We start from the raw sequence: 22,822 nt of genomic DNA, 5'->3' as shown, positions 1-22,822 counted from the left end.
CAGTAGTTTACATCCATTGGACAAAATTTACTTCTTTTTTTATATAAATCTCTATGTATAGGAGTGGGGAGGGGGGAGGATGGAGCAGACTGTACCTGTATTTACAGTTTAATTGGCTCAGTTTAACAACACATGCAGTTCCTCCCTCCAAACGCCAAGTAACAGACCCGGTCCCTCTCAGTCCGAGTGGAGGAGTACAACTTAAACATGATCCATCTTCCCCTTCTGCCAGCTCCCAGCACAGCCCGTGCCCTGTTCCTCGGGAGAGCCTCTTGGAAGGCAAATACTTCAGCAAAACAATTCCCAGGACACGTCTCGGAAACGCTGCGTGGAGGGATGGAGAGGCGGGTCCCGGCTGGGCTGCGGGCAGGGCCCGGGAGAGCCCCGCGGGAGGAAACCCCGAGCCCGGCTCCGTGCGGGGCTCCTCGCTCGCTGCTGGGCGGCCCCGGCAGGCGGCCCCCGGCGGCACGGGCAGGAAAGGAAGATGCCGTTGCTGTGTGCAAAAGCAGCGAGGTGTGGAGCATCACCAGGCTTGCAGGGGACACTGCGGAGGGAGAGAGAGCAGCACAGTGAGGGAGGAGGAGGCAGCACCACAAAGCATTCGGAGGCATCACCTCCTGCATCCCTGCATCACCTCCTGCATCCCTGTATCACCTCCTGCATCCCCTCCTGCATCCCCTCTTGCATCCCCTCCTGCATCCCTGCATCACCTCCTGCATCCCCTCCTGCATCCCTGCATCCCCTCCTGCATCACCTCCTGCTCTGCTCCGTGACCACCTTGGTGCTGCCCTGCTCAGCCCCGAGCCCTCCCTGGCACCCCATTGGGGGAGGCAGTGGGAAAATACTTTCTGAGCCAGCATTGCCACCCCCTCCCAAAAATAATAAAGCTAAAGAAGGCCCTGTTTGTGGCCAGGCTGTGCCAGGCAGCCCGGGAGCAGCCAGGCATGAGGAGCAATGCTCTCATCTCCAGGGACAAACCCCCTGCGCCACATCCATCCCACTGCAGGGGCCCCTTCCCCATCCCCATCCCTGTCCATGCCGAGGGCTCATCCCCAGCAATGCTCTCATCCCCAGCAATGCTCTCATCTCCAGGGACAAACCCCCTGCGCCACATCCATCCCACTGCAGGGGCCCCTTCCCCATCCCTGTCATGCCGGGGGCTCATCCCCAGCAATGCTCTCATCTCCAGGGACAAACCCCCTGCGCCACATCCATCCCACTGCAGGGGCCCCTTCCCCATCCCTGTCATGCCGGGGTCCCCCCGGTCCCGGCGGGCACGGGAGGGGCGGGGTGACCTTGCACAGCAAACATCATCAGGCGGAGATAAGGAGACGCCAGGAGGCTCCCGTGACATGTCATTAGGGACTGGCCCTGGCTATCAGGTGTTTGCCAACGTCATAAACGCGGTGCCTCGGCCCCAAGCGTTGTCAAAGGAACAGCGAGGTATTTGCCCCTTCCAGGTCTAATAGCAGCATCTGATAAGGGACCCACAGCAAGCGAGGGGAGAGCTGGGGGTGAGCAGGGACCTCCCTCCAGCTCCGTCCCCCTGGCAGGACCTGGAGCAGCCACATCCACCATGGAACAGGTTTTGGGGATCTGGTGGGGGCTCCCTGCCTTATGCCGAGGCAAAGTGTGGAGGAGCCAGGGCACAGCCCCTGGCAGCCCCAGTCAATGATAGAAACCCAAATCACCAAAAATATTCAGGTATTTGGGTGGTGAGGTGCATTTATGGGGCCCCTACACTCCATCCACCTCTGGCTGATGAAACTGCTGACCACCAAGAAAGAAATCCATGCCCAAAGAGATTTTTTCCAGCAGTAGCTTGGGCACAGAATGGTTGGTAGGAAAAGAGACCCCGTGGGCTGGGAGGGTTTGCTGTTGGACACAGCTCACATCCTGCCCTGGTGCTTGCAGGATGTTTATCATGGATTGGGGGTAACGGGGGGTGGGTGCAGGTGAAGGGTCCTGGCCCCGTATCGCTCCTCCTGAGCCCTGCTTGAATCAAAGCGCAGGAAGGTGATGGAGGCAGAAAGCCCCAGCGTGGTCAGGGTAGGCTGATCGCAGGGCCCGCGGGCAGCATCGGGGATGGCCGGGCTCTATCTCGCTGCCAGGGACATTTCCTGTGTCCCGGGGCTGCCGCATCAAAGGCAGCAGAGCTCGATTAATCAGGGGCAGTTCGGGCTGAGCGCGCAGCAGATGGGCCGATAACGCCGCACGCAGGAAATGGAGCTGGGGGGCGGCCGTGCCTGAATGCTCACCCTGAGACTGCCCCGAGTGGGATCCCCCGGGGGAGGCGTTCCTGACCCCTTCCCAAGCACCCCAAAGCCCCCAGGACTCCCCTTTGCAGCCCCTTCCTCCACCCCCGGCAAGGATCCCACAGCGATGCTGGGGGCTCCCCCAGCAATCCCACACTCTATTTACTCTGTGGTCATTGCAGACATTTTTTCCCTGTCCCCTGTCAAACCTCGGGAAGAAAAGTTTATCTGAATGCAAGTTCAAGGCTCTCTCTTATTTATCTAGCGATCAATAAGGGCCACATATTTCCCACAGTCCCCAGAGCTGGCTCTCAGAAAGGGACCATTGTCTAAGGAAAACCTCACACACCTGATTTGAACCAGGATAAGTCCAGCCTTACACCTGCAGTGGGCAGATGATAAAGGTTTATGGGCTGAGGGAAGCTGGGCAGCCTTGGACTCCACTTGACTCCAGCCAGGGTTGATCCCCCTGGACGTGGGCAGCAGAGCCTGCTTGGCTCTACCTCCTCAGCCCCAGCAGGATGCTCCACTCCCATGGGGCTGCCCCAGGGATGAGCAGGGCCTGCCTGGTACCATCAAAACCACCCAAATCCCATCCCACCACCACAAGCAGTTGTTTTGGAGCCCATGAAGGGGCTGCGATGGGGTTCCCATCCTCAGTGCCCCCCAGGAGGGGAGCACAGACAGCAGGACAGGGTCTCTGCTACTCCAGCCCCACATCCAGAGGGGGAAATGCTGCCCCCCAGGATCACAGCCTAGCCAGCCCTGTGGGCATTACCTGCTTGCTGGAAGACATGTTGGTGAGCGTGCTGATGCTGCTGGTGTCCGTCACCACCATGGCCGAGGGGAAGCGCGAGGTGTGCGAGTACTGGGGGGGCTCCTGCTTGTGTGTGTACACTGTGGGCAGGAGGGACACAGGTCAGGGAAAAGCCACCCCAGCCCTCACCACGGCAGGGGCAGGGATGGGAACGGGCAGCAGGGAATGGGGATGGGATCAAACAAGCCAAGGGAAGAACCCAGCGCTTCCCTCCAAGCCGCTGCATCCTCAGGCAGCAGCTCACCCCCAGAAAGCCATGGGGATTGAGGGGCTGTGGCTGGACCGGAGGGAGGAAGGGATGAGGCAGGATGTGACCAGCCTGCACTGCTGAGCATGCCATGGGCTGGAACCACGGGAGAGGGGCAGCAGCCAAGGGCAGAGCAGGAGGAGAGCACAAGCTCATTTCCCATCTGAATCCATGCAGGGGCCCTCTGCAGCTCCCCCAGGCCTTACTGTGTGAGTTCTGCAGCTGGGTCACGGTGGCCATGAAGGGCTGCTGTGCCATGTGGCCCGGGGACTGCTGCATCAGGGGCTGCTGGTGTGGGCTGTGCAGCTGCTGGGAGAACTGCACGGGCTGCAGGGCTGCCAGGCTGCCCGCCACGCTGTTGATGACGGGGACGCTCTGAGCCTGCGAGGTGTTCAGACCTGGGAGCAGGGAGAGAGCAGAGCAGGGTGTCAGCAGGAGCAGCAGGGCCACCCCTGCCAGGGCAGGGCAGGGCACCAGGGGAGCTGGGGCTGCACTTACTCTGGGCGATGGCCATGACCCCCGAGAGCGGCGTCATGATGAGGTTCTGGGACTGCTGCGGGTTGTGGTGGGACAGGCTGTGGATGTTGGTCAGGGTGCTCACCGGGGGCAGCCCGCCCCCCGACACCGAGATCTGCCAGGCAGGACAGGCACAGTCAGGGCACAGCCCCCTCCTCCCCTCCATGGGGACACGGGGGGCACCAGCAGAGCCCCCTCCCCAGACGGGAACAGGCTCCAGTCCCGCTGGGTTTCACCCCAGACAGCCCTCCCAGACTGCAGCACCTCAGCTTGGTGTTCATGCACAGCAAAGCAGCATTGATTGGGAAAGGCTCTGCTGGCACTGGCTTCCAGCTGCACTGGAGCATGGCACTGGATCACGGCACATCCCAAACCCTGGCTGCTCTGTACCCCGAGTCCAAGCTCCAGCCCCGGGGACAGCTGAGGGCTCTCAACACTCATTAACTCCCAACCATCCTGCTTGCAGGGGAAAGTGGGACCTATAAACTCAGGGGAAGTGAAGAAAAATGACAGGAGGCAGGTTAAAAGGGCCTCGTGGTGATGATCTTAGTCACCAATCTGGCAGGATACAGGTGAGACAGGGCGGGTGTGCGCAGCCACAGCCAATGCTGGGGTTTCGGGCCAAAGTTTAGGGATCAGACAAAGGCACTTGGCATGTGCTGCCAGCACTGGAGCTGCTTCCCAGGACGTGTAAGTGCCTTATTTCCTTAATTGCTGCACCTTCCCCTAATTCCTGCTGTTAGAGCCTCTTGCACTGGGTGACCCCAGTCCCAGCTCAGAGCCATCCCTGCAGCCCTTCAGGTGACATTTCTGGACACCGGTCCCGAGCACCTTGTTTATTTTGCACATGTGAGCTGGAGATAGCAATTGAAACAAATCCATCAATAAATTCCAAAGCCCGGGAGTGACTCACGTTTCCTGATCCGGTATTTTCCACTTTCAAAGTCCCTTCAAGGCCGGGTTACACCACACTCGGCTGCACAAGTCAAACAGCTCCCGGCAAGCACACGCCGCAGCCCCGGCTCCTCGCACGGGGTGTTTGGCCCCAGAGCACTGCACCTGGACTGTGCATGACTGGAAAAGCCCCTCCAGGCACTGGACCCTCAGGGCAGACCCTCTGGCACTAACACAGCTGAGGAAAACACCGGAGCAGGAAAGAGTGAGCCACGAGCGATTTCTGAAGCCTCAGGAACGCTCTTTCCTGAGAGATGCAGCAACTTCCTTGGCAGCTCCTTGTTTCACGTGGGGCATTAAAGGCACATGTTTACTTACTAGAAACCACAGCCTACAGCATATTTCTATTAAATCACTTGCAAGCACCAGCTAGCCCTGCCTGGAGATCAGAGATAAGCTGGCAGAGCCAGGGTCCCCACGGCGCTGGGCAGTGTCTGTGCCTTGGGGAGAACTCGGCAGGGCTCCTCTGCTGCATTTCACTGAGTGCCTTCTCCAGTTTAATCTGCTCCCTCTCCTCCTCCCACGCTGCCCAGCCCCTTCTGGGGGTCTCTGCCCCGGTCCCAGGAGCTGGCAGGGGGTGCTGGCATTGCCTGGTGCTCGGGGACCCCCACCCTGGGCACGCAGTGCTGCTGCTGCTGCTGCCTTCATCCCTGACTCATTTTATGGCTTCCAGGCTGAGGGTTATGAGGCTCAACACACCCTGGGGTGAGCTGGGCGTTCTGGGACAGAGGCAGTGGGCTGGGGTGTCTCTCTGCAATGTCCCCCCAGCATGGCAGGGGACGTTTGGCTTGGCAGGGTGAGTGCCAGAGCCTGAGGGGCTGCACTGAGACCCTCTCCAGCCAGGGGGAATGGCACAATGACACGGTGCCATAGCTGAGGGAGGGACAGTGAGCCCCTCCATGGCCTCCCAGCCTTGCCAGGGCACGGACGGGATGGCCCAGGAGGGACAGCCCTCTGAAAATGGAAGTGAAAACCGGGGAAGAACCGGCTTGGCCCCGTCAGCCAGTGCCATGTTTGACTTTCGATTTCAGCCGGAAAAAAAACTCCAGGAAAAGCAGCAGCTGCAGGCAAACTCTGCCAGCCTGCTCCAGGGACGGGCTGTGCTCTGCTATCACACCCATCCCGTCCTGGCCTGAGCCTCTGTACCCCCTCCTCGCCCTCCTGCACCCCCTCTTTGCCCTGCTCCTTCACCCACCCCTCCAGGGGCTTTGCAGCAGGAAGGGGCACCCCGAGTGCCATGGCCCTGCAGCAGCAGCAGCATGGGGACGTGTCCAGCACCACAGGGATGCCGATGTCCCACCTCCACTGCTGCCACGCTGACACTGACAGCTCTGCCCAGCAGAGCCCCATGGCAAAGGGGAGAGGGAGAGAGCCAGCATGAGCAGCTTCAATCCCCTGGGACAGGAAGGTCCCTGCTCACAGGGAAAGCTCTTCCCAAACTTGGGAGGGCTTCAGGAAAAGTAATGAATGAGTATTTTATCGATACCGTGTCATGGGCAGGGGAAAGCAAACAGAGATCCACCCAGCACCTTCAGCCTGCAATCAATGAACCCTGGGCTCTGGCAGATCCACCTGGAGCACACCGTGTGTCCCACCACCTCGGAGGTGGGGACAGTGGCACCCTGGTCCCCCACAATGCCCCATTGTTCAGCCGGGCCGGTGTGAAACCCGGGGAAAGCTCTGTTTGCTCTGCCCCTGGGCCCTCTTATCTTATCAGCGCCGCCGCCGCCACAATGGGCCAGGTGTACTCACCATTTTCCCTTCGGGAGACAGCAAAGCGTGGCCCGGGTCCAGGCTGGCCGGGGAGACCTGCTGGAGCACAGCCTGGCTGGTGGTGACCATGGCAGCGCCGCCGTGGTGGCTGATGGCCCCCGAGGACGCGGCCTCGCCGCCCGCCTGGCTGTACCTGACCCCTGCAACACACACACACACATGGGGATGGCATCACCCAGGGGGTAACACAGAGGGGTGCCAGGTGTGCCCTCAGAGCCCTGCATCACCCAGGGGCACCTCACAGGTGTGCCAGGTGTGCCCTGGCTGTACCTGACCCCTGCAACACACACACACACACGGGGCTGGCATCACCCAGGGGCACCTCACAGGTGTGCCAGGTGTGCCCTCGGAGCCCTGCAAAACACCCCAGCCTTGGCATCACCCATGGGCACTGCACAGATGTGCCAGGGTGCTGCTGAGCCCCTTGGAGCCCTGCATCACCCACGGGCACCACCCAGGTGTGCCAGGTGTGCCAGGCTGGTGCTGAGCCCCTCGGAGCCCCCCAGCCCTGTCACGGTGTGTGGCACAAGGATGCAGATGTGTGCCAGCTCCTCAGTGACACCTGTGAGTGACAAACAGGGACAGGCTGTCCCTCCCTCTCTCCATCTCCTGGAGTTCCTGTGAGGAGCTCATGGCTGGAGCTGCAATCCCACACTGCCCAATGCCACGGGGGAAAGGAGCCCCACACCCACCTGCACCCCTCGGGTTTCCATTTGCACAGCTCTCAGCCACCCTGCAAATTCCTGCCGTGGCTCCTGGACCCTCACTGGGGACCCTGCAGCATGGGGAGTGACCCTGCACCCCCATGTGAGCCCCCTGAGGCTCTCCCTGCTCCCCACAGCCATCCCCAGCTCCCCCATCCATGGCTCCCACTGCTCTCTCAGGCCCTCCTGCATCCCATTCCCTCTCAGCACCTCCACAGTGTGTGACTAACAGGGCTCTGCAGGGAGGCAGAGGGACCAGACACCCCCCAGCCCCCAGAGCAGACCCCAGCCCTCCACTGCCCTCAGGGAAATCTGGCCCCAGCACAGGTCCTCCATATAAATATATTTAATTTGGCTGAAGCACCCCAGGCTGATAACCATATGATCAGCCATGTGTCATGGAAAGGCATCCACAGATCACAAATAATTAACTGAGGAAAACCCACGGCAAACAAAAGTGTCTTTTACAGGGCTGCCCTGACAGCTAGGGTGAAAAACCATTTCTTAGGAGGAGTCCAGGCCTGTGCTCGCAGCCAGATGGACTGAACTGCTCTGGGATGGAAGTGGTGGAGGATGGACAGACAAACCTGGGGGAAAATCCCGTGGTGGCAAAGCCCACCTTGCCATCCACCCCAAGGACAGCTCCTCAGAGTGCCCGTCCCAGGCAGGCTCAGCCTGGGGCTGCCTCTGTGAAGGCTGCTCTGAGGACAACTCTAAAATTAAACTCTGAACCAAGGAAAACCAAAGAAACCAGAACTGGAGTCCAGGAGCTTTTCCCAGCTCCAAAACCAAGCACGGAGCCACCCACGCCCTGCACCAAAACCACAACACAGCCACTCTGTAATCGCCCCCGAATTTCCCCCATCAGCTGCTTAAACACGACCCACAGATAGGAATCTCCTCCCCATGTCTGGTTCCTGATGATTTCCCAGCAAAGCCCCTTATCCCTGATAATAAAAGAATGTCCTCTGGCAGGTGGATATCTGCCCGAGTGGACGTCCCTGCCGCGAACAGGGTAAACATTTAAACATTACCCAACCCGGGCACTGTCACACACATTCCCATTCCCATTCCCATTCCTGCAGAGGGTGCTTCACTGCGGGCCGGGATCCCGGCTGCTGGAACAATGGCAGGGCAGATAAAACAAAGCCCTTTCTCCTGGGCGTGATCTGAGAGATAGACGGGGCACAGACGGCTCCTCTCGCCAAGGAAATCAGAGTTTCTGCTGTCTTCGGGCTCCTCTGGGCTCAGCAAGAACAACAAAAAAGTCCATTTTAAATGCAAAATCATGCCCTGTGCAGCCGAGGGGGTGGTGCCAAGCCACCCAAAGCTGTGAAGCTGGCTCTAAAACACACGGGAGGTTCGTTAAATGCTGATTTTGAAGCTCTTCCTTGCAGCCCCAAGGACGAGCCTTTGATTGTTTGAGGAACAATAACCAGCGCCGAGATCCCCAGATAGGCTGGGGACTGAGATTTTGGGTCTCTAGATAAAACCACTGAAGACTCCGTGTCTTGATGAAGAGTCCTGATGAGGATTAGCTCTCCCCAGGAGAGCCAGGCTGGGCTCTGGGGTTGGTGACAGCGGTGCCACTGCCCAGCCCCAGCAGGGACCCTGCTCAGAACCACTTGCTGGGCAGGCAGAATCCTCCTGCAGGGCTCCCTTATTATGGGGTGTTATTATTTCCCCATCCCCACAATGAGAGGGGTGTTATTATTATTATTATTATTATTTCCCCATCCCCACAACGGGAGGGGTGCTATTATTTACGTGTCCCCAGGGCTGGGTTGGATTTGGGCAGATCACATCATTAATATCAGGGATATTAATGCCACTACAAGGCATTGCTGCTGCTGTCACTGCTGGAACTCACGGAGCTCCCTGGGAATGGGGGGGCCTTTCCTCTGAGCTCCCAGGCCTCCCTCCATCCCTGAGCCCTGGGATGCAGCCCTGCCCTGGCAGCACAGCCCCTGGCAGCTGCCCAGAGAGCTGGGGTGAAGGCAGGGGCACAGCTCCAGCTGGGAGCACCAGGACTGCAGGGTTCCCCCGGGGCTTTGGCATCCAGGCTTTATGGGCTGGGCTCAGACAGCCATCAGGGCCCAGCACAAGGGTTCTCCTGCTGCTCTGCTGTGCCTCCACAGCTGGAGGCAGCCCTTGTGCAAAGGGATTTATTCCCCCTCAGCAGAGGAGCCTGGATGGGGTCACTGGGAATGGGTCTGGCTGTGGAGCCTTCCCTCCTCAAGGCTTTTTTTTTTTTTTAACTGGAGCTACAGCCATAATATAAAAGTCTGTTTATGGGATGGGCCATTGTGTGGGCCCTGAGCTGCACAGGCTGTGAAATGTTTTACTGCCCTCCCCTGCCCCAGCAGGGTCTGGCTCCCGTAGCCTTAGCCCTGCTCCAGCCATGGATGGGGACAGCAGAGTGACAGCCCCAGGGCACCACAGACACCCCCAGCACCTCCTGACTGCTCTGGGGTGCCACACTCATCCTCCTGACTCAGCTTTGGGGGCTGGGGGTGGTGGAGGGAGTCTGGGGCAAGGATCAGTCTCTTTATCACTTTCATCCCTGCCTTGTGCCTTTCCCCAAACACACCAGCCCGTGCCCCTGGCAGGCACTGGCAGGGAAGCAGTTTGGTTCTGCTTTGCTTTAAGTCATGTTTGATATTATTAAATTGTATTTAAAAACCCCTCATTGTACTTCTGTCATTCCCACGCTGCAGGAGCCCCGCTGCCACTGTGCCACAGCACATCCCAGCCTCCAGTGTCTGCCCCTTCCCCAGCTCTGGACTTCTGCCCAGACCTTCACCAATGTCCTGCACATCACCAGCAGTGCCAAACCCCAAAAGAGACCCCAAAAATTCACTGGTGATCTGGCAGCGGAGGGGATGCAGCTCTGGCTCTGCCTGACCCTCCAGGATGCAGCCACTGGCACAGAGCAGGGTGTCAAAGTGGGGTGAGAAAAGCAAAGTGTAATTTTTGGGGAGATGCTGGAGTCAGTGATGCTTCACCCATTGACACTATGGACAGCCAGGTCGCTGATGGAACAACTTCACCCTTCCAAAATTCAGGTCCAGGCAGCACCGAGGGCACCTCTGATTTTTGGGCTGCCACTCAAATTGTCCCTAAAGTGTTAATCTCGCTCAGTTACAGAGGTGCATAGTTTATATCCATTATAAACCCGTTTATGGGGACTAGACCCTCCCATTTCGCTGCTGTCATAAAGTTCTAATTACCCCCATAAACCAGGGAAAAGCTCCTCACAGTGCACTGTACCCAGTGAGCCCCACAATGTCCCTGACAGTAAAATATTACAGCCACTGCCACGGGGTCCCAGGCAGAGGCAGCACCCCCAGACCACGGGGAGGGAGACAGGTACAAACCAGGGTACCCCAGAGCCAGGGTTTGCTGATGGGCTCTTCTTGTAAAGGGAGGTTAAACCCCTTTGGGTTCTAGGAAGAATCTCAGGGGTGGCACTGGGTTATTTTTATGTTTATCTCCAGCTATAGGGATATCTAAATATCTATCTATATATATATGTATGTAATGCATTTTAATATAGAGATATTTAAATGTATATATATATGTATAAAAGTAATGCATTTTAACATATACCTATATACACATATATATGTAAATAAATGTGATTGCTCAGATATTGATCTGCTACTCTGATGTTTGCAGAGCAGGGATGGATGGATGGAAGGATGGATGGATGGATGGATGGAAGGATGGATGGATGGATGGATGGATGGATGGATGGATGGATGGATGGATGGATGGAAGGATGGATGGATGGAAGGATGGATGGATGGATGACACCCTAATCCCTACAGGTGTGGAGGCCCTCAGGACAGGCTGCAGGGATGCTGTGCCCCCAGAACAGGCTGGAGGTGATGCTGTGCCCCCTCCATGGGTGTGCAGCCCCCCGGACAGGCTGCAGGGATGCTGTGCCCCCCAGGACAGGCTGCAGGGACGCTGTGCCCCCCGCCCTGGGGCCGGGGCTCTGCAGGGAGGGCGGCCCTTTGTATGCAGGGCGGGCTCGGGGGGCGGGCGGTGCTTCCCCTAATCTCATCAATGCCCCGATTGTCTTCGGGGCTCTTGAAGATAAAAATGGCATAAGCCAGAGTCTGCCATGGCACCGAGATAAAGCCCCGAGTGACCTTCAAATCAAACAGGGAACCAAGATCGCTGATAAAACCCAGAGGAAGGGAAAAGTCCAGCCTCGGAGAGGAGCCTCCGAGATAGAAAGGCTTTAAGTATTTACCTCCAAATAGTTAAAAACTACAGCTCGAGGCTTGACAGATGGGTCCCCGAGAAGAGGCCGGAGGATGTTTGACTTTTACAGCTCTCATCCCTGCCCCGCTGTCATCCCGCCCTTTTGCCAGACCCCATTGATGTCCCAAGGAGAGGCGACCCTCTTTGTGCACGGGCACGGGGGAGCTTTGAGCAGCCCCAGAGCTGCAGCCCCATCGTTTCCGAGGCGGGCCGGGGGACAGGAGCAGTGTCCCAGCGCTGTCATTAAGCTGTTAAGGCATTGAGCGGCCCAGACGCCGCCACCTCGGGGCAAGGACAGTTCAAATCCCAGCATGGACAGCCACCATGGGGTCAGCCGGGTGTGCACCTCCGAGAGGGCATCCCCAAAGATGCCCTGGAGGGGTTCCAGCAGAGATGCACCCGGTGATGTTTTGGGAACGTCCCGCACCCAGCTTGCTCCAAGCGCCCTGAAGCTGAGCTCCATCCCTGGCTGCTTCCCCCCAAATCAGCCCTAAAACCCCACGGTGTCCCTCGCCATGCCCATCCTCTCCTCCTCAAGACGGATCCAAGCACCGACCGCCGAGAAATTCCCGCAGCCGAGCCCTGCTGACCCCTCCGGAGGGGCTGCGCTCCGCAGCCATCACTCCTGCCCTGCCGAAAGCCCCTCGGGACGGGCTGTCAGCGGCCCTATAGCCACGGCCGGGCCCTGCTGGCCCCGCTCCGACGGCAAAAGAAACCTGGGGGCTTAAGGGCCCTCCAGCCCCGAGATAAATGCCCGCGGTTACAGTAATTGCTGTCCCCTACTAGAAGAACACAAAGGCTCTCGGGGGGTGCCCCATGTGCGCTGCCAGGCCGGGGGCACATCAAAGGCAGCGGGCTTCGTTCAAAGCCCCGGCTTAATTGTCAATTAAGCATGCACGGGGGACAGCGCCGTGACAATGCGGGGCTCCATGCTGGTGGGGCATTGTGAAGCCCGCCGCGACACCGAAAACAGCTGATTCTGCTGACAATGTGCTTGTAGGGCACCTTGTAAGCAATCAGCCGCTGACAGCAGGGCAAACGTCCCGCCCGTCCCCGCCATTGTGCGGGGCATTCCTGGGGCAGGGTCACATTTTGGTCACCGCTGGCCGGTCCCCGGGATGCTGCCGGTTCCTCCGGGGCCGGGAGCTGCGCACGGACATCCCCGGTACCGCTCGGGGGCTGCCAGCACCGAGCGCCGGGGCGCGGGCAGCGTCCCCGGGCACCGGGCCCTTCCCGCGGGGACTGTCCGCAGCACGGGCCCCTTGGGTTTGCCTTTGTGCCGGGCTGGGTCTGTGTTACACCAGGCAGGGGCATTTCCACAGCTGGGTCTGTGTTACACCAGGCTGGGGCATTTCCACAGCTGGGTCTGTGTTACACCAGGCTGGGGCATTTCCACAGCTGGGTCTGTGTTACACCAAGCTGGGGCATTTCCACAGCTGGGTGGGTGTTACACCAGGCTGGGGCATTTCCACAGCTGGGTCTGTGTTACACCAGGCTGGGTCTGTGTTACACCAGGCTGGGGCATTTCCACAGCTGGGTGTGCTTTACACCAGGCTGGGGCATTTCCAGGGCTGGCTCCAGCCTCCCCGGCCGGGCTGGCTCCGAGGGGACGTGGGGCAGTGGGGACACGGAGCCCCCATCTCCGAGGCCCCTGTGCCCATAGCGGGCTGCAGGTAAGGGACAATGGGGATTGTTCTCCTAACAATGCCTCTCTCGCCCCTGCCCGGTGTGCAGCCCCCTCCCCACGTCGTTATCTCCCACTCAATCCCCCGGGGGTTTTCGGCGGCTCTGCTCTGCTCTGTCCAGCCCTGGGCACGGCGGGGCCGGACTTTGGGGTGTGAGGAGGAGGAGGAGGGCTCACCCTGCACCTCCTTTCTTCATCCACCTCCCTCCGCTGTGGCACGGGGATGCTGCACAGCCATGCAGCCAGCCCAGTGCAGGGGGGCCAGGACATGCTGCCACCCCTTCCCTCTGCATTGCCCCTGCACCCCCAGAACCAGGGCTCCCCCGAGGGCTACACCCCATGAACTGGCACTGTTGCACCACGGCAGGCACGGGGCAGCTCCTCCTGCCCCGCTGGGCACAGCCTCTCCCTGCCCAGCCGAGCCCACACGGAACTGAAGTGCCCTGAGTTAAACCAATCGAGCAAACACCGATTTATCCCGGCACGGCGGAAATCCAGCGCTCACCATGTGGCCACAACGCTGCAGTGACAGCACGTGCTGCCCTCCATCGCCACCGGGACCGGCTGAGCATCCTCTCCCTGCATCCCCGAGCTCTGCCCCCACCCCAGCACCCTCGGCAAGGCTCACCTGGCATTTTGCTGGGCGGGGAGGCGCTGGGCTGGTTGTGGTGGGGGGAGCCGTGGGACAGCAGCAGGTTCATGCTGTGTGGGGGCTGGCCGGAGCTGTAGGCATCCATGGCCAGTTTCTGGCGGAACGCCTCCTCCTTGCGCCGGTTGGCAAACCAGTTGTACACCCGCACCTCCGTCACCAGGTTGGAGCCCAGCCCGTGGGCCTTGGAGGGGGACACTCCTCGCTGCAGACACTCGGCCCTGCGGGGCAAGGGACACGTTGGAGCAAGGGGGCTGCTGGGGGCAGGCAGGGGCCTCGGCACATCACAAATCTGGGGGAGTTTCAGCCCCTCCCGCACGCCCACCTGCTCTCTTCAACTAAACGCCGTCCCTGCTCCCTCTGGCAATGCTGCAGCATCCCTGTGGTATCCCCTGTATCATCCCTGCAGCACCCCCATCGCACACCTGCCCAAGCATGGAGCTCCCTCTGCCCCAGACATCACCCAGAGGGGGAAAACATGGCAAGGAGAGGCCTGGCAGCTCGGCAAAGCTGTGCCACGAGCCGGGAGCCAGGGTGCTGAGCCTGGAGCACGGCATCTCCCACGGCATCTCCTGCAGCATCTCCCGTGGCTTCCAGAAGGAAGGCTGAGGCTGTGGGCAGGGGAGGCAGCACGGGTGTGTGGGGCAGCCATTACCTGTTGCACTCCTCCACCAGGGTCTCCCTCTCCTCCTTGCTGGGGTTCTTCTGGCGCTCGTAGGCTTGGTACAAGATTTGCTGGGAGGCCGGCCCCCACTTGAACCGATTGCGCCGCATCTTCTTGCTGGGCGTTTCAGAGCAGGCGTCGTCGAGCTGGGCAGCCCCCTGGTTCTGCTGATTGAACTCTGGAAAGAGAAACAGCAGCTGATCCTGACTGCCTTTGTCTGTCATATTTCCACAACCCTGGACTGCCTGGTTGAACTCTGAAAGAGAAAGGAGCAGACGTGAGCTGGCCTGTAGCCGCCGCTCGGAGCCACCGTCCCGCGCCGAGGGGGCCCCCCCGTGCCCCCTGCCCAGCACCCCGAGCCCACAGCAGGCTTTGGAGCCAGCCAGGTGCTCCCTGCCACCCATCCCGGGAAGGGGCCAGCCTGCTGCCACCCCTGCTTAATGGGGAGGCATGTGCAGGGCATGCTATGGCCATGCATATTCATGGGCAGGGCCCCTGCCAGCCTGCGCTTGTTTCGGGAGGATTTTTCCAAGCAAGGCGCTGGGCAGGACGGCTGCAAAGCCCCCCGAGAGGGTGCCCCAGATCTCTGCTCAGCCACAGCTCCCCTCCCAGTCCCCTCCCAGCGTGGTGGGACCCGTGCCCGGGGCGGGCAGCACCAGAGGTGACCTTCGGCGGCCGCCCCAGCCCCGGCACTTGTCACCACGGCAGTAAAGGGAGATTAATGGGAGGGTTTTATTATTCCCAGTTTTGCAGGGGAATTCTCCCTCTTTTTATAATGGCTTTTCCCCCCATGACGGGGGGGGGGAAACACAGGGCAAGGCTGGAGCAGGCTCTGTTTGCTCTAACGTCTCAAGGTGTGTTTTCAGAGCAATGGTATTTGGTGCTAAACCCTTCTCTGCACTTCCCCTCTGCTGGATATTGCATCCTTCTGGAAGAGGGAGGCAGAGCCCTTTCCTGAGGGGTGCCAGGGCCACTCGGGGCTGCTTTGAGAGCTACGGGACAGATCCCAGAGCAGGGAAGAGTGGGAGAGGGGCACAAAGGAATAGCCTGTGTGCTTCGTCAAAATAATCTGTGTTTTAAACAGCACAGACTGCCCCAAACCCTGCTACACACAACAGCAATTCAGGGGTTTTTAATTTTCTCTCTCTACATTTTTTGCACTTAGTTGAAAAAAAAATGAGCAGCCTGAAAAATAACAAGGAAAAGGTGCAAAGGTGGGAAAGGCACCTAATTGTGAGCCATCATTAATTGCTTTCCCAGCTCTAACAAACACAAATACCCAGAAATTCAGCCGTGTGGATGAGCCGGGGGGAACCCTGCCACCCAGAGGGGCTCTCACCCACTTTTCCTACACCTTAAATTCATTTTGCTTGGAAAACTGTTTTGGGGAGGTTCTGCACAGCTGGAGTCTGGGGCTGGTGCTGGTGCCCAGGGGCAGGACAGGGACACGGGGACCCCCATTCCCCCCATTCCCCCCCATTCCCACAGGTACTTACGGCGGAGGATCTCCCGCTGCTTGCGGACGTACCACGTGTACAGGGCAGCTCTCTTCTGGGTCTTCATGGGGGTGCCCTTGTTGAGGTGCTGGGACAGGTGGGACTGGTTGAGGCCGGTGACATCCACCACCTCCCTCTGGGGGATGTTGTGCTGCTGCATGTACCCCTTGATCATCTTCGCTGCCCGCCACGGGTCCTCGCTGTGGGCAGGGAAACCAAGGGTTAATATCTGCTGCCAGCAGGGGAAAGCCCCCAGTATTTGCTTCTCCCCATAATGGAAACCTTTCATTACTATTATTATTTATTATTATTATTAAAACTGTTTCAGAAGGACACAAGATCCTTGGAGTGTATGTTTTTCCCCAGGCTCCCAAAACAGCCCTGTCCCACCCCAGGGCTGGTGGGATGGGGGCTCACACCATCACTGTGTGATCACAGCCAGGCTGTTCCTCCAGTGTCCTTGTGGGACACGCCAAGGTCCCATCAATGCCAGCAGAGCTCCTCCAGAGCCTCCATGGAGAGGCACAGCCCATCCATGAGCTGCTGCCCTTTCGTTGGGCGCGATTTCTGCCGTGGAAGACACGCACAGGCAGTGGGACACACACATGGATGGGCAGGGGGAGCCCATCCTGGTCTACTAATGAAGAAAAAGAAATGCTGGGGGTGTTTTTCCTGCCTCTGCTCAGGGTGCAGCACCTGCACTGTGCCTGTGCCCCCAGCTGCCAGGGACCCCTGCACTGCCACCGAACCCCACCTGCCGCGCTTGCTGTGGAGCTTCTTCCTTCCATTCCCACAGGGATAATGACCTAAAAATCTCAATATCCCCTGAAAAAGGACCCTATTCCCTCGCTCCCACAGCTGTGCACGCACTGACCATACGCAAAAGGCTGAGAAGCCAAGGTCAAACCAGGCACACAAACCCAACGAGTCCCCGAACGCAAAACCGAAACCAAACCCCCGAAAATTTTGAGTTACTCCTGATTATTATTAAACACTTGAATCTGGCTCCTCTAGGACCCAGGTGTAAATGACTCTTCTCTAAATCACACTACTTTACTGTCCGCTGATTTAGAGTCTTCTGATTAGCGTCATTTTATTTTAGAAAAAATAAAATTAGGAAAATTAGCTGAAAATCCAAATGCTGTCCGTGGTCTTTAGCTCTATCGAATGCCCAGTGTGACAGCAGAGCAACAGGTCAAAACACCTGTGCTGTATCCAAGACACCAAGGTTTATCCTGGCCTAAAAGGGAGAACTTTCAGCACTGAAAAATCAGTATGAGCCCAGAGCTGGTCACAGTCCTGCACTCAAATAATGCGATGCCCCAACGCTGCGCTTGGAACGTCCGACTGCTTTCCCAATTCATTACCTACTTTGGATCCTTCACCTTGTCAAGTGAAAGAAAAGAAAAGAAAAAAAAAAAAGCAAAAAGCCCAAGAAGTAGATTTCTTACTTTTATTCCTGAATATAGCTTGAAAACAAAGCTGGTTGGATCCACGGCAAAACAGCGGAGCAGAGCCAAGCGGGGCTTTGTCACCCCGGGAAGGAGCCACGGAGCCTTCCTGGAGCTGCTGAGCCTGTGCCCAAACCTGCATCCCCCAGGCAGGGGAACCCTGCTGATTTGGGGGGTCCTGTCCATGGGATGGTTCCCAGAAAAAGTGGGAAGTGAGGAGAAGGATGTGGAGAAAATGTCCTGCCCAGCAGCACCGGGCAAAGCCGCCGCCTGCCCCAGCTGAGGGGCTCGGGCAGACCTTTGTCACCAGCAGTCCATGTCACCCAACCGATCCCACTAATTACTGATTAATAACAAGTTAATGAAACAGAGCTCATTATCATTTCTAAGAGAGGTTTGGTTCACGACCGAGCCCAGGGCAGCGTTTGCTGAGAGTGAAACCGAGGGCCAGTGAATCAGAGCACGCTTGGAAAATGTCAGGTGAGGGACTCGGGGGCTACAGAGGAGATTCTGAAATTCAAATAAAATTTGGCAACATTTTGGCTGGAAAAATATCTGAGAATTAGTAAAAAAAAATCCCGGAATTTCCCTCCATTTAATTATTTTTTAAAAGGCTTCACCTTGACATTTCCAACGTGTTTCACACTTACACTTTCAAAACAATTACTCGGGTCTTAATTTCTGAGAAGTGATTTTTCCTTTACGAATCAACTTGACCGTATTCAAAAGGGTTAAACAACCTGAAACCAAACCCAAACATTTTGTTTCATGTTAAACAAAATGTTTGGACTTGACCCAAAATGAAACGTTTGAGTGTTTGTTTGGCCTCTTTTTTTTTTTCCTTTCTTTTTTGGTAACCTAAAAAGCCAGAGAGGAAAACCTTTTGAGTCAACACCAGCCCTTATTCTTTGATTCTGTCACCAAAATGAAATAAAACAAACATTAATTGTCCAATCTTCAACAGGAGTTTACTTACAAACAAAACCAAAACCCCGACCCAACCCACGAGTGCTTTCTAATACTGGAAAACCAGTTTATAGCCCTGTCTCCACGGTCCTTCTCACCAGAACCATGGAAAGGTGTTTTTCTTGCACAAAATTAGCCCCACAAAGCCTGGCTGCCAATGCTGCCCGAGAAAGAGCCATTTCCCCGTTCAGCCTCACACACAGGTGGGGGGCAAAGCCTGTTCCTCTTCCCAGCGATTCCCAGACCAGCTCACCCATTTTGTCAGCCTCAAAACCAGGTAAATACACTCCACATCCTCAGAGAAATATGCCAAGAATTTATAGAGATGGATTATAAAACCCAGCTCCCTGCAGAACTGCCATCCTGCTCAGCATCTCCCTGCACACCAGCAATCAGTCGGCTGTGCCTGCACTCCCCACACACCTCGGGGTGGCTTTGCTGGGTCCCCAGGGCTGGTGGCCTTCCCAAAGTCCCCAGCCCACGGGTGGGATCTGGGATTTAGAATTTCCCTGAGTGAGGTGTGGGTGAGCCCTGCAGGTGGGATGGGGCAGGCAGGGAGCTGTGGGGTGTCTGTGCAGAGCTGGGCTCTCCGTGGGTGACCCCACCACGCCATGGGCGGGCAGCAAAGCCCCAGCCGCGGTCCCAGAGAGCTGCAGGGCTCCTGAGCAAGCCCAGGGATGTGGGAGCAGCCCGGGAGTGAGCCTGCCCTGGGTGGGGACCCCGGGGCAGCGGGAGAAGAGGGGGCTCAGCCCCGGCAGGGCTGCAGCCGGTGTCTCCCGGCCGCCCTACCTGCTCCCTCTCCAAGTACAAAGGCCTCTCTCAGAGCAAACACGAGCTCTTTGCAAAGGCTCCTCAGGGACATGTGCCCGCTCTTGTTTGCACCCAAGGCAAACTTTGCACAGAAACACCTGTGGGAGCACAGGGACCCCGGGCTCAGCCACCCCGGGCACTGGGGGGACACTGGGGACAGGTGGGAGCACCCAGGGGTGCAAGGCTCCGTGCCGAGCAGGAGGGCTGGCAGCCCATCGGGAGAGGCCCGCGATGGATCCTCCCTCGCAGGAGCCCCCTCGGCACCCGAAGGCTCCCGGTCTGGGCGGGCACGGGTGGCGCTGCCCTGTCCCCAAAGGGCACCTGCTGCCACCGGGGCGGGACTGGAGCGCGTCGCTGCCGAGATCCCGGGGGAAGAGTCGGGGCCGTTCCCGGGCTCTGCGGGCTGGCGAGGGCACGGGCACCCGCGGCGGGCACCGCGCTGGGCATCGCGACAGGCACGGGCACGGCAGCGCCCGGCGGGGGACACACGGACAGAGCCCGAGCCGTGCCCGCCGCACTCGGGGCCGGCCCCGCGGGGCTCCCACCTGCTCACACCGGCGCCGCTTCCCCGGGGCTCCGGAGCGGGGTCGGTGCCGCTCCCACGGGCCGGGGCAGCGCTGCCCGCCGAGCCCGGGGCTGCCCCGTTCGGCCCGGCCCGGCCCGGTTCGGTTCGGAGCGGAGCCGCATCTCGGGATGGGCCGGAGCGGAGCCGCCGCCGTCGGGGGTTCCCTCCTCCTTCCCCGCTCCCGGTCCGCTTTACAACCCCGGCAATGAATAACCCGCCGGCCCGATCGCCCTGATCGCGGCCTTTTGTGTATCTTTCTGTTGATGATTTATAGAAATAAATTAATAACGCCCCGGGCTCCACGTGGTGCGGTTTACGTTTGAGCCGCCGGCGCGGACGGACGGAGCCGGCGGCCGGTCCGAGCCCCCGCGGCCCCGGCAGCCCCGGCCCCGCCGCGACCGGGAACGGGAACGGGCAGCCCCGACGGGGCGGGGGGGACGCGGCCGCCGGGTCCGGCTTCCCCCTGCCCGCTCCGCTCCGCCGCGGGGTCCGGACAAGGGAGCGCCGGGCAAGGGAGCCCCGGGAGCCGCCACCGGGACCGACCGCGGGGCGGGCGGGGAGCCCCGGGAGCCGCCACGGGGTGGGACGGACACACACCGAGCAGGGAGCGCCGGGAGCCCGCACCGGGCCCGACACACCGGGAGCGAGCCCCGGGCAGGGCGCTGGAGGCCGGGGCCGTCGGGCCGAGCCCCGCGGGCGGATCCCGGCGGTGCCGGTACCTGATCATCCTCTCCACCTCTGCCCGCTGCTCCACGGCCTCCTCCGTGTTGAGCGACTGCAGCTCGCGGAGGATCTGCGGCGTGTCAAAGTCGTCGCCGTCCTCGGAGCCCTCGTCGCCCGAGAGCTTGCCCTTGCCGTGCCCGTTGGCCAGCGGCGGGAGCGCGGCCCTGCCGTCGGGGGGCCCGCCGGGAGACAGCGGGAGGCTCTCCAGCTTGACGCCGAAGCCGGCGGCGGGCACCATGTCCTCCAGGGCGCGGATCAGCCCCTCCTTGGTGGCCCCGGAGCTGAGCAGGGCGCCCAGCAGCTCCCGTTGCAGGGCGCTCAGCTGGGACACCATCCTCTCCTGCCGCTCCGCTCGCCGCGCTCCTCCCGCTCCGCCCCGGCCGCGGCTGCTGCGGGCCGCGGGCCGCGCTCTACCGAGCCATGACCGCCACCATAAGGCATTATACCTTATGCAAATCAGCGCCAAAGCCTCTCCTCCGGCCCCCGCCCCGGCCCGGCACGGCTCGGCCCGGCCCTTAGCGCCCGCCGGGGCGGACTTTGCCTCGCGGCCGGCGGGAGGCCCCGGGGGAGCGGCGGGGGCAGCGCCGGGCGGGACGGCGCGCACGGGCACGGGACGGCGGCTCCGAGCGCCCCAGAGCCGCCCCGGAGCCGCCCCGGAGCCGCCGTCGGGGGTCCCGGTGCCGGGCGCACCCCGGGAAGGGAGCGCCGTCCTCTGCCCGCGCCCCCCGGGGCTGAGCCGGGACCCCCGGCGGGTTCGGCTCCCCCGGGCGCTGTGCCCGCGCTGGAAGGGGGCCAGGATGAAAACCCTTCATGGTTTCTCCCCCGTGTCCTCCAGTGTGTGGCGTCCTGTGCCCCAGCCCCGGCACAGGGCAGGAAGAGGCTGTGAGGGTCCAGGGAGCGCCCCCAGGACGGGGGTTACCCGTGGGGGATGTGGCCCCCGCTGTGGGGCAGCTCTGGGGACAGGCTCAGTGCCATTTAGCTGGGCAGGACATGGCAGGACACCCAGCTGGCAAAGGGGACACTGCGGGGACAGAGGTCACCGGGGACACGGAGCCCCCACTGCCCCATGGCAGCAATCAGGGCTGGGAGCAGGGAACAGGTTTGGGAATGGGCAGAGAAGAGATCCAAGCTGTGCTCTGGGATCTGAACAAAACCTGCTTTTCCTACGGCTGTGAATGCACCAAGTCCCAAAGATCAACAAAAATCAAAATTAAATTCACTGAAATCAAAGCAGGCACAAGACAAGAGGCAGAACCACACCCAGAGCAGGGCACAGAGGAGCCCGGGACCCTTCAGGGGAAGGCAGGCCTGAAATCTCCACTCATGACTGCCCAGGTGCCCAAAGCACTTCCCGTTCCTGCTGCTCTTGGCAAAGGCCAACAGCTCTAAACCCAGTGTTCCCAGAGTCAGACTTGTCCAGGGCACCCAGAGTTACCTGCCCATCTCAAAACACACAGAAAACCCTGCCAGCCACCAGCACCCAGGGCAGACCCCAAATGCAGCCCCAGAGCCCCTCAGGAGCGCAGCTGCTGGTCCCTGACCCGCCAGCCATGGGTCCCCTCTCCGTCAGACACCCTGGGCAGCTGCTGGCAGTTGGGTTCCTGCAGAGCCAGGCAAGGGAAAGGAAGGGAAAGGAAAGGAAGGGAAGGAAAAGCCCCGCGGCTGGGCAGGGAACAGCCTGTGCAGGAGCTGGGAGCCGCACAGGCTGAACAGCCTGAACTGTCCCTAAAACCATTCCTGCTCCATGGAACAGAGCAGCTCGGGGCCAGCATGGCAGCACAGCACCCTCAGAGCCCCCTGCCCCTCGGGGACAGGGCAGAGCCACAGTGGGATGCTGGGATCAGCAGGGAGCAGGAAACCTCTCTGTGTCGGGAGGGAGGCGTGGGTGAGCACACCGTGGCCACACAGCAGCCTGAGCACGACCTAGAGAAGAGAGGACTGAAAAATCCCAAAAAGCCCCTTCCTGCCTCCCAGCTTGGAGCCAATGCCCAGCTCTGGTGCCACAGGGAGGTGACAGCAGCTCCCTGGGACCCCCCTGGCACCGTGTGAATCCTCGGGGTGAGGGTCAGGGGCTCCCCAGCCCTGCTGTGCCCTGCACCCCGAGGTCTCCAGGGAGCAGGGAGCAGGGAGCAGGTCACTGGTGAGTGCTCCCCTCACCCAGCTCTCCCACCTCCGAGGGTCACTGGCACCTGCCCACCACTCCCTGCACCACAGGTGCCCTCATCCTTCACACCACAGCAGGTCACCCCAAAATTCTCCAGATCCCAGGAGATGGC

At 59.9% G+C, this 22,822-nt stretch overlaps 1 protein-coding gene across 2 annotated transcripts; it reads right to left on the bottom strand.

The window, feature by feature from the left end:
- Nucleotides 1-344: 344 nt before the first annotated feature.
- HNF1B (HNF1 homeobox B) lies at nucleotides 345-20,880 on the bottom strand. 2 transcript variants are annotated; one of them, XM_054647040.2, is made up of 9 exons: nucleotides 20,543-20,880; nucleotides 16,032-16,231; nucleotides 14,527-14,791; nucleotides 13,851-14,092; nucleotides 6,542-6,702; nucleotides 3,818-3,950; nucleotides 3,526-3,717; nucleotides 3,034-3,152; nucleotides 345-544 (listed from the first exon to the last, which is right to left on the bottom strand). In XM_054647040.2, the coding sequence occupies exons 1-9, from the start codon at nucleotides 20,878-20,880 to the stop codon at nucleotides 524-526; spliced, it is 1,671 nt and encodes a 556-aa protein (XP_054503015.1). In that variant the 3' UTR covers nucleotides 345-523. The 2 variants fall into 2 exon arrangements, with proteins under 2 accessions (XP_054503015.1, XP_054503016.1); XM_054647041.2 differs by having other exon boundaries at nucleotides 14,527-14,713.
- Between the last annotated feature and the right edge of the window lie 1,942 nt (nucleotides 20,881-22,822).

This window comes from Agelaius phoeniceus, chromosome 20, assembly GCF_051311805.1.
Source record: "Agelaius phoeniceus isolate bAgePho1 chromosome 20, bAgePho1.hap1, whole genome shotgun sequence".
Lineage (NCBI taxonomy): Eukaryota > Metazoa > Chordata > Aves > Passeriformes > Icteridae > Agelaius > Agelaius phoeniceus.
This window is presented reverse-complemented; position numbering and strand designations above follow the sequence as displayed.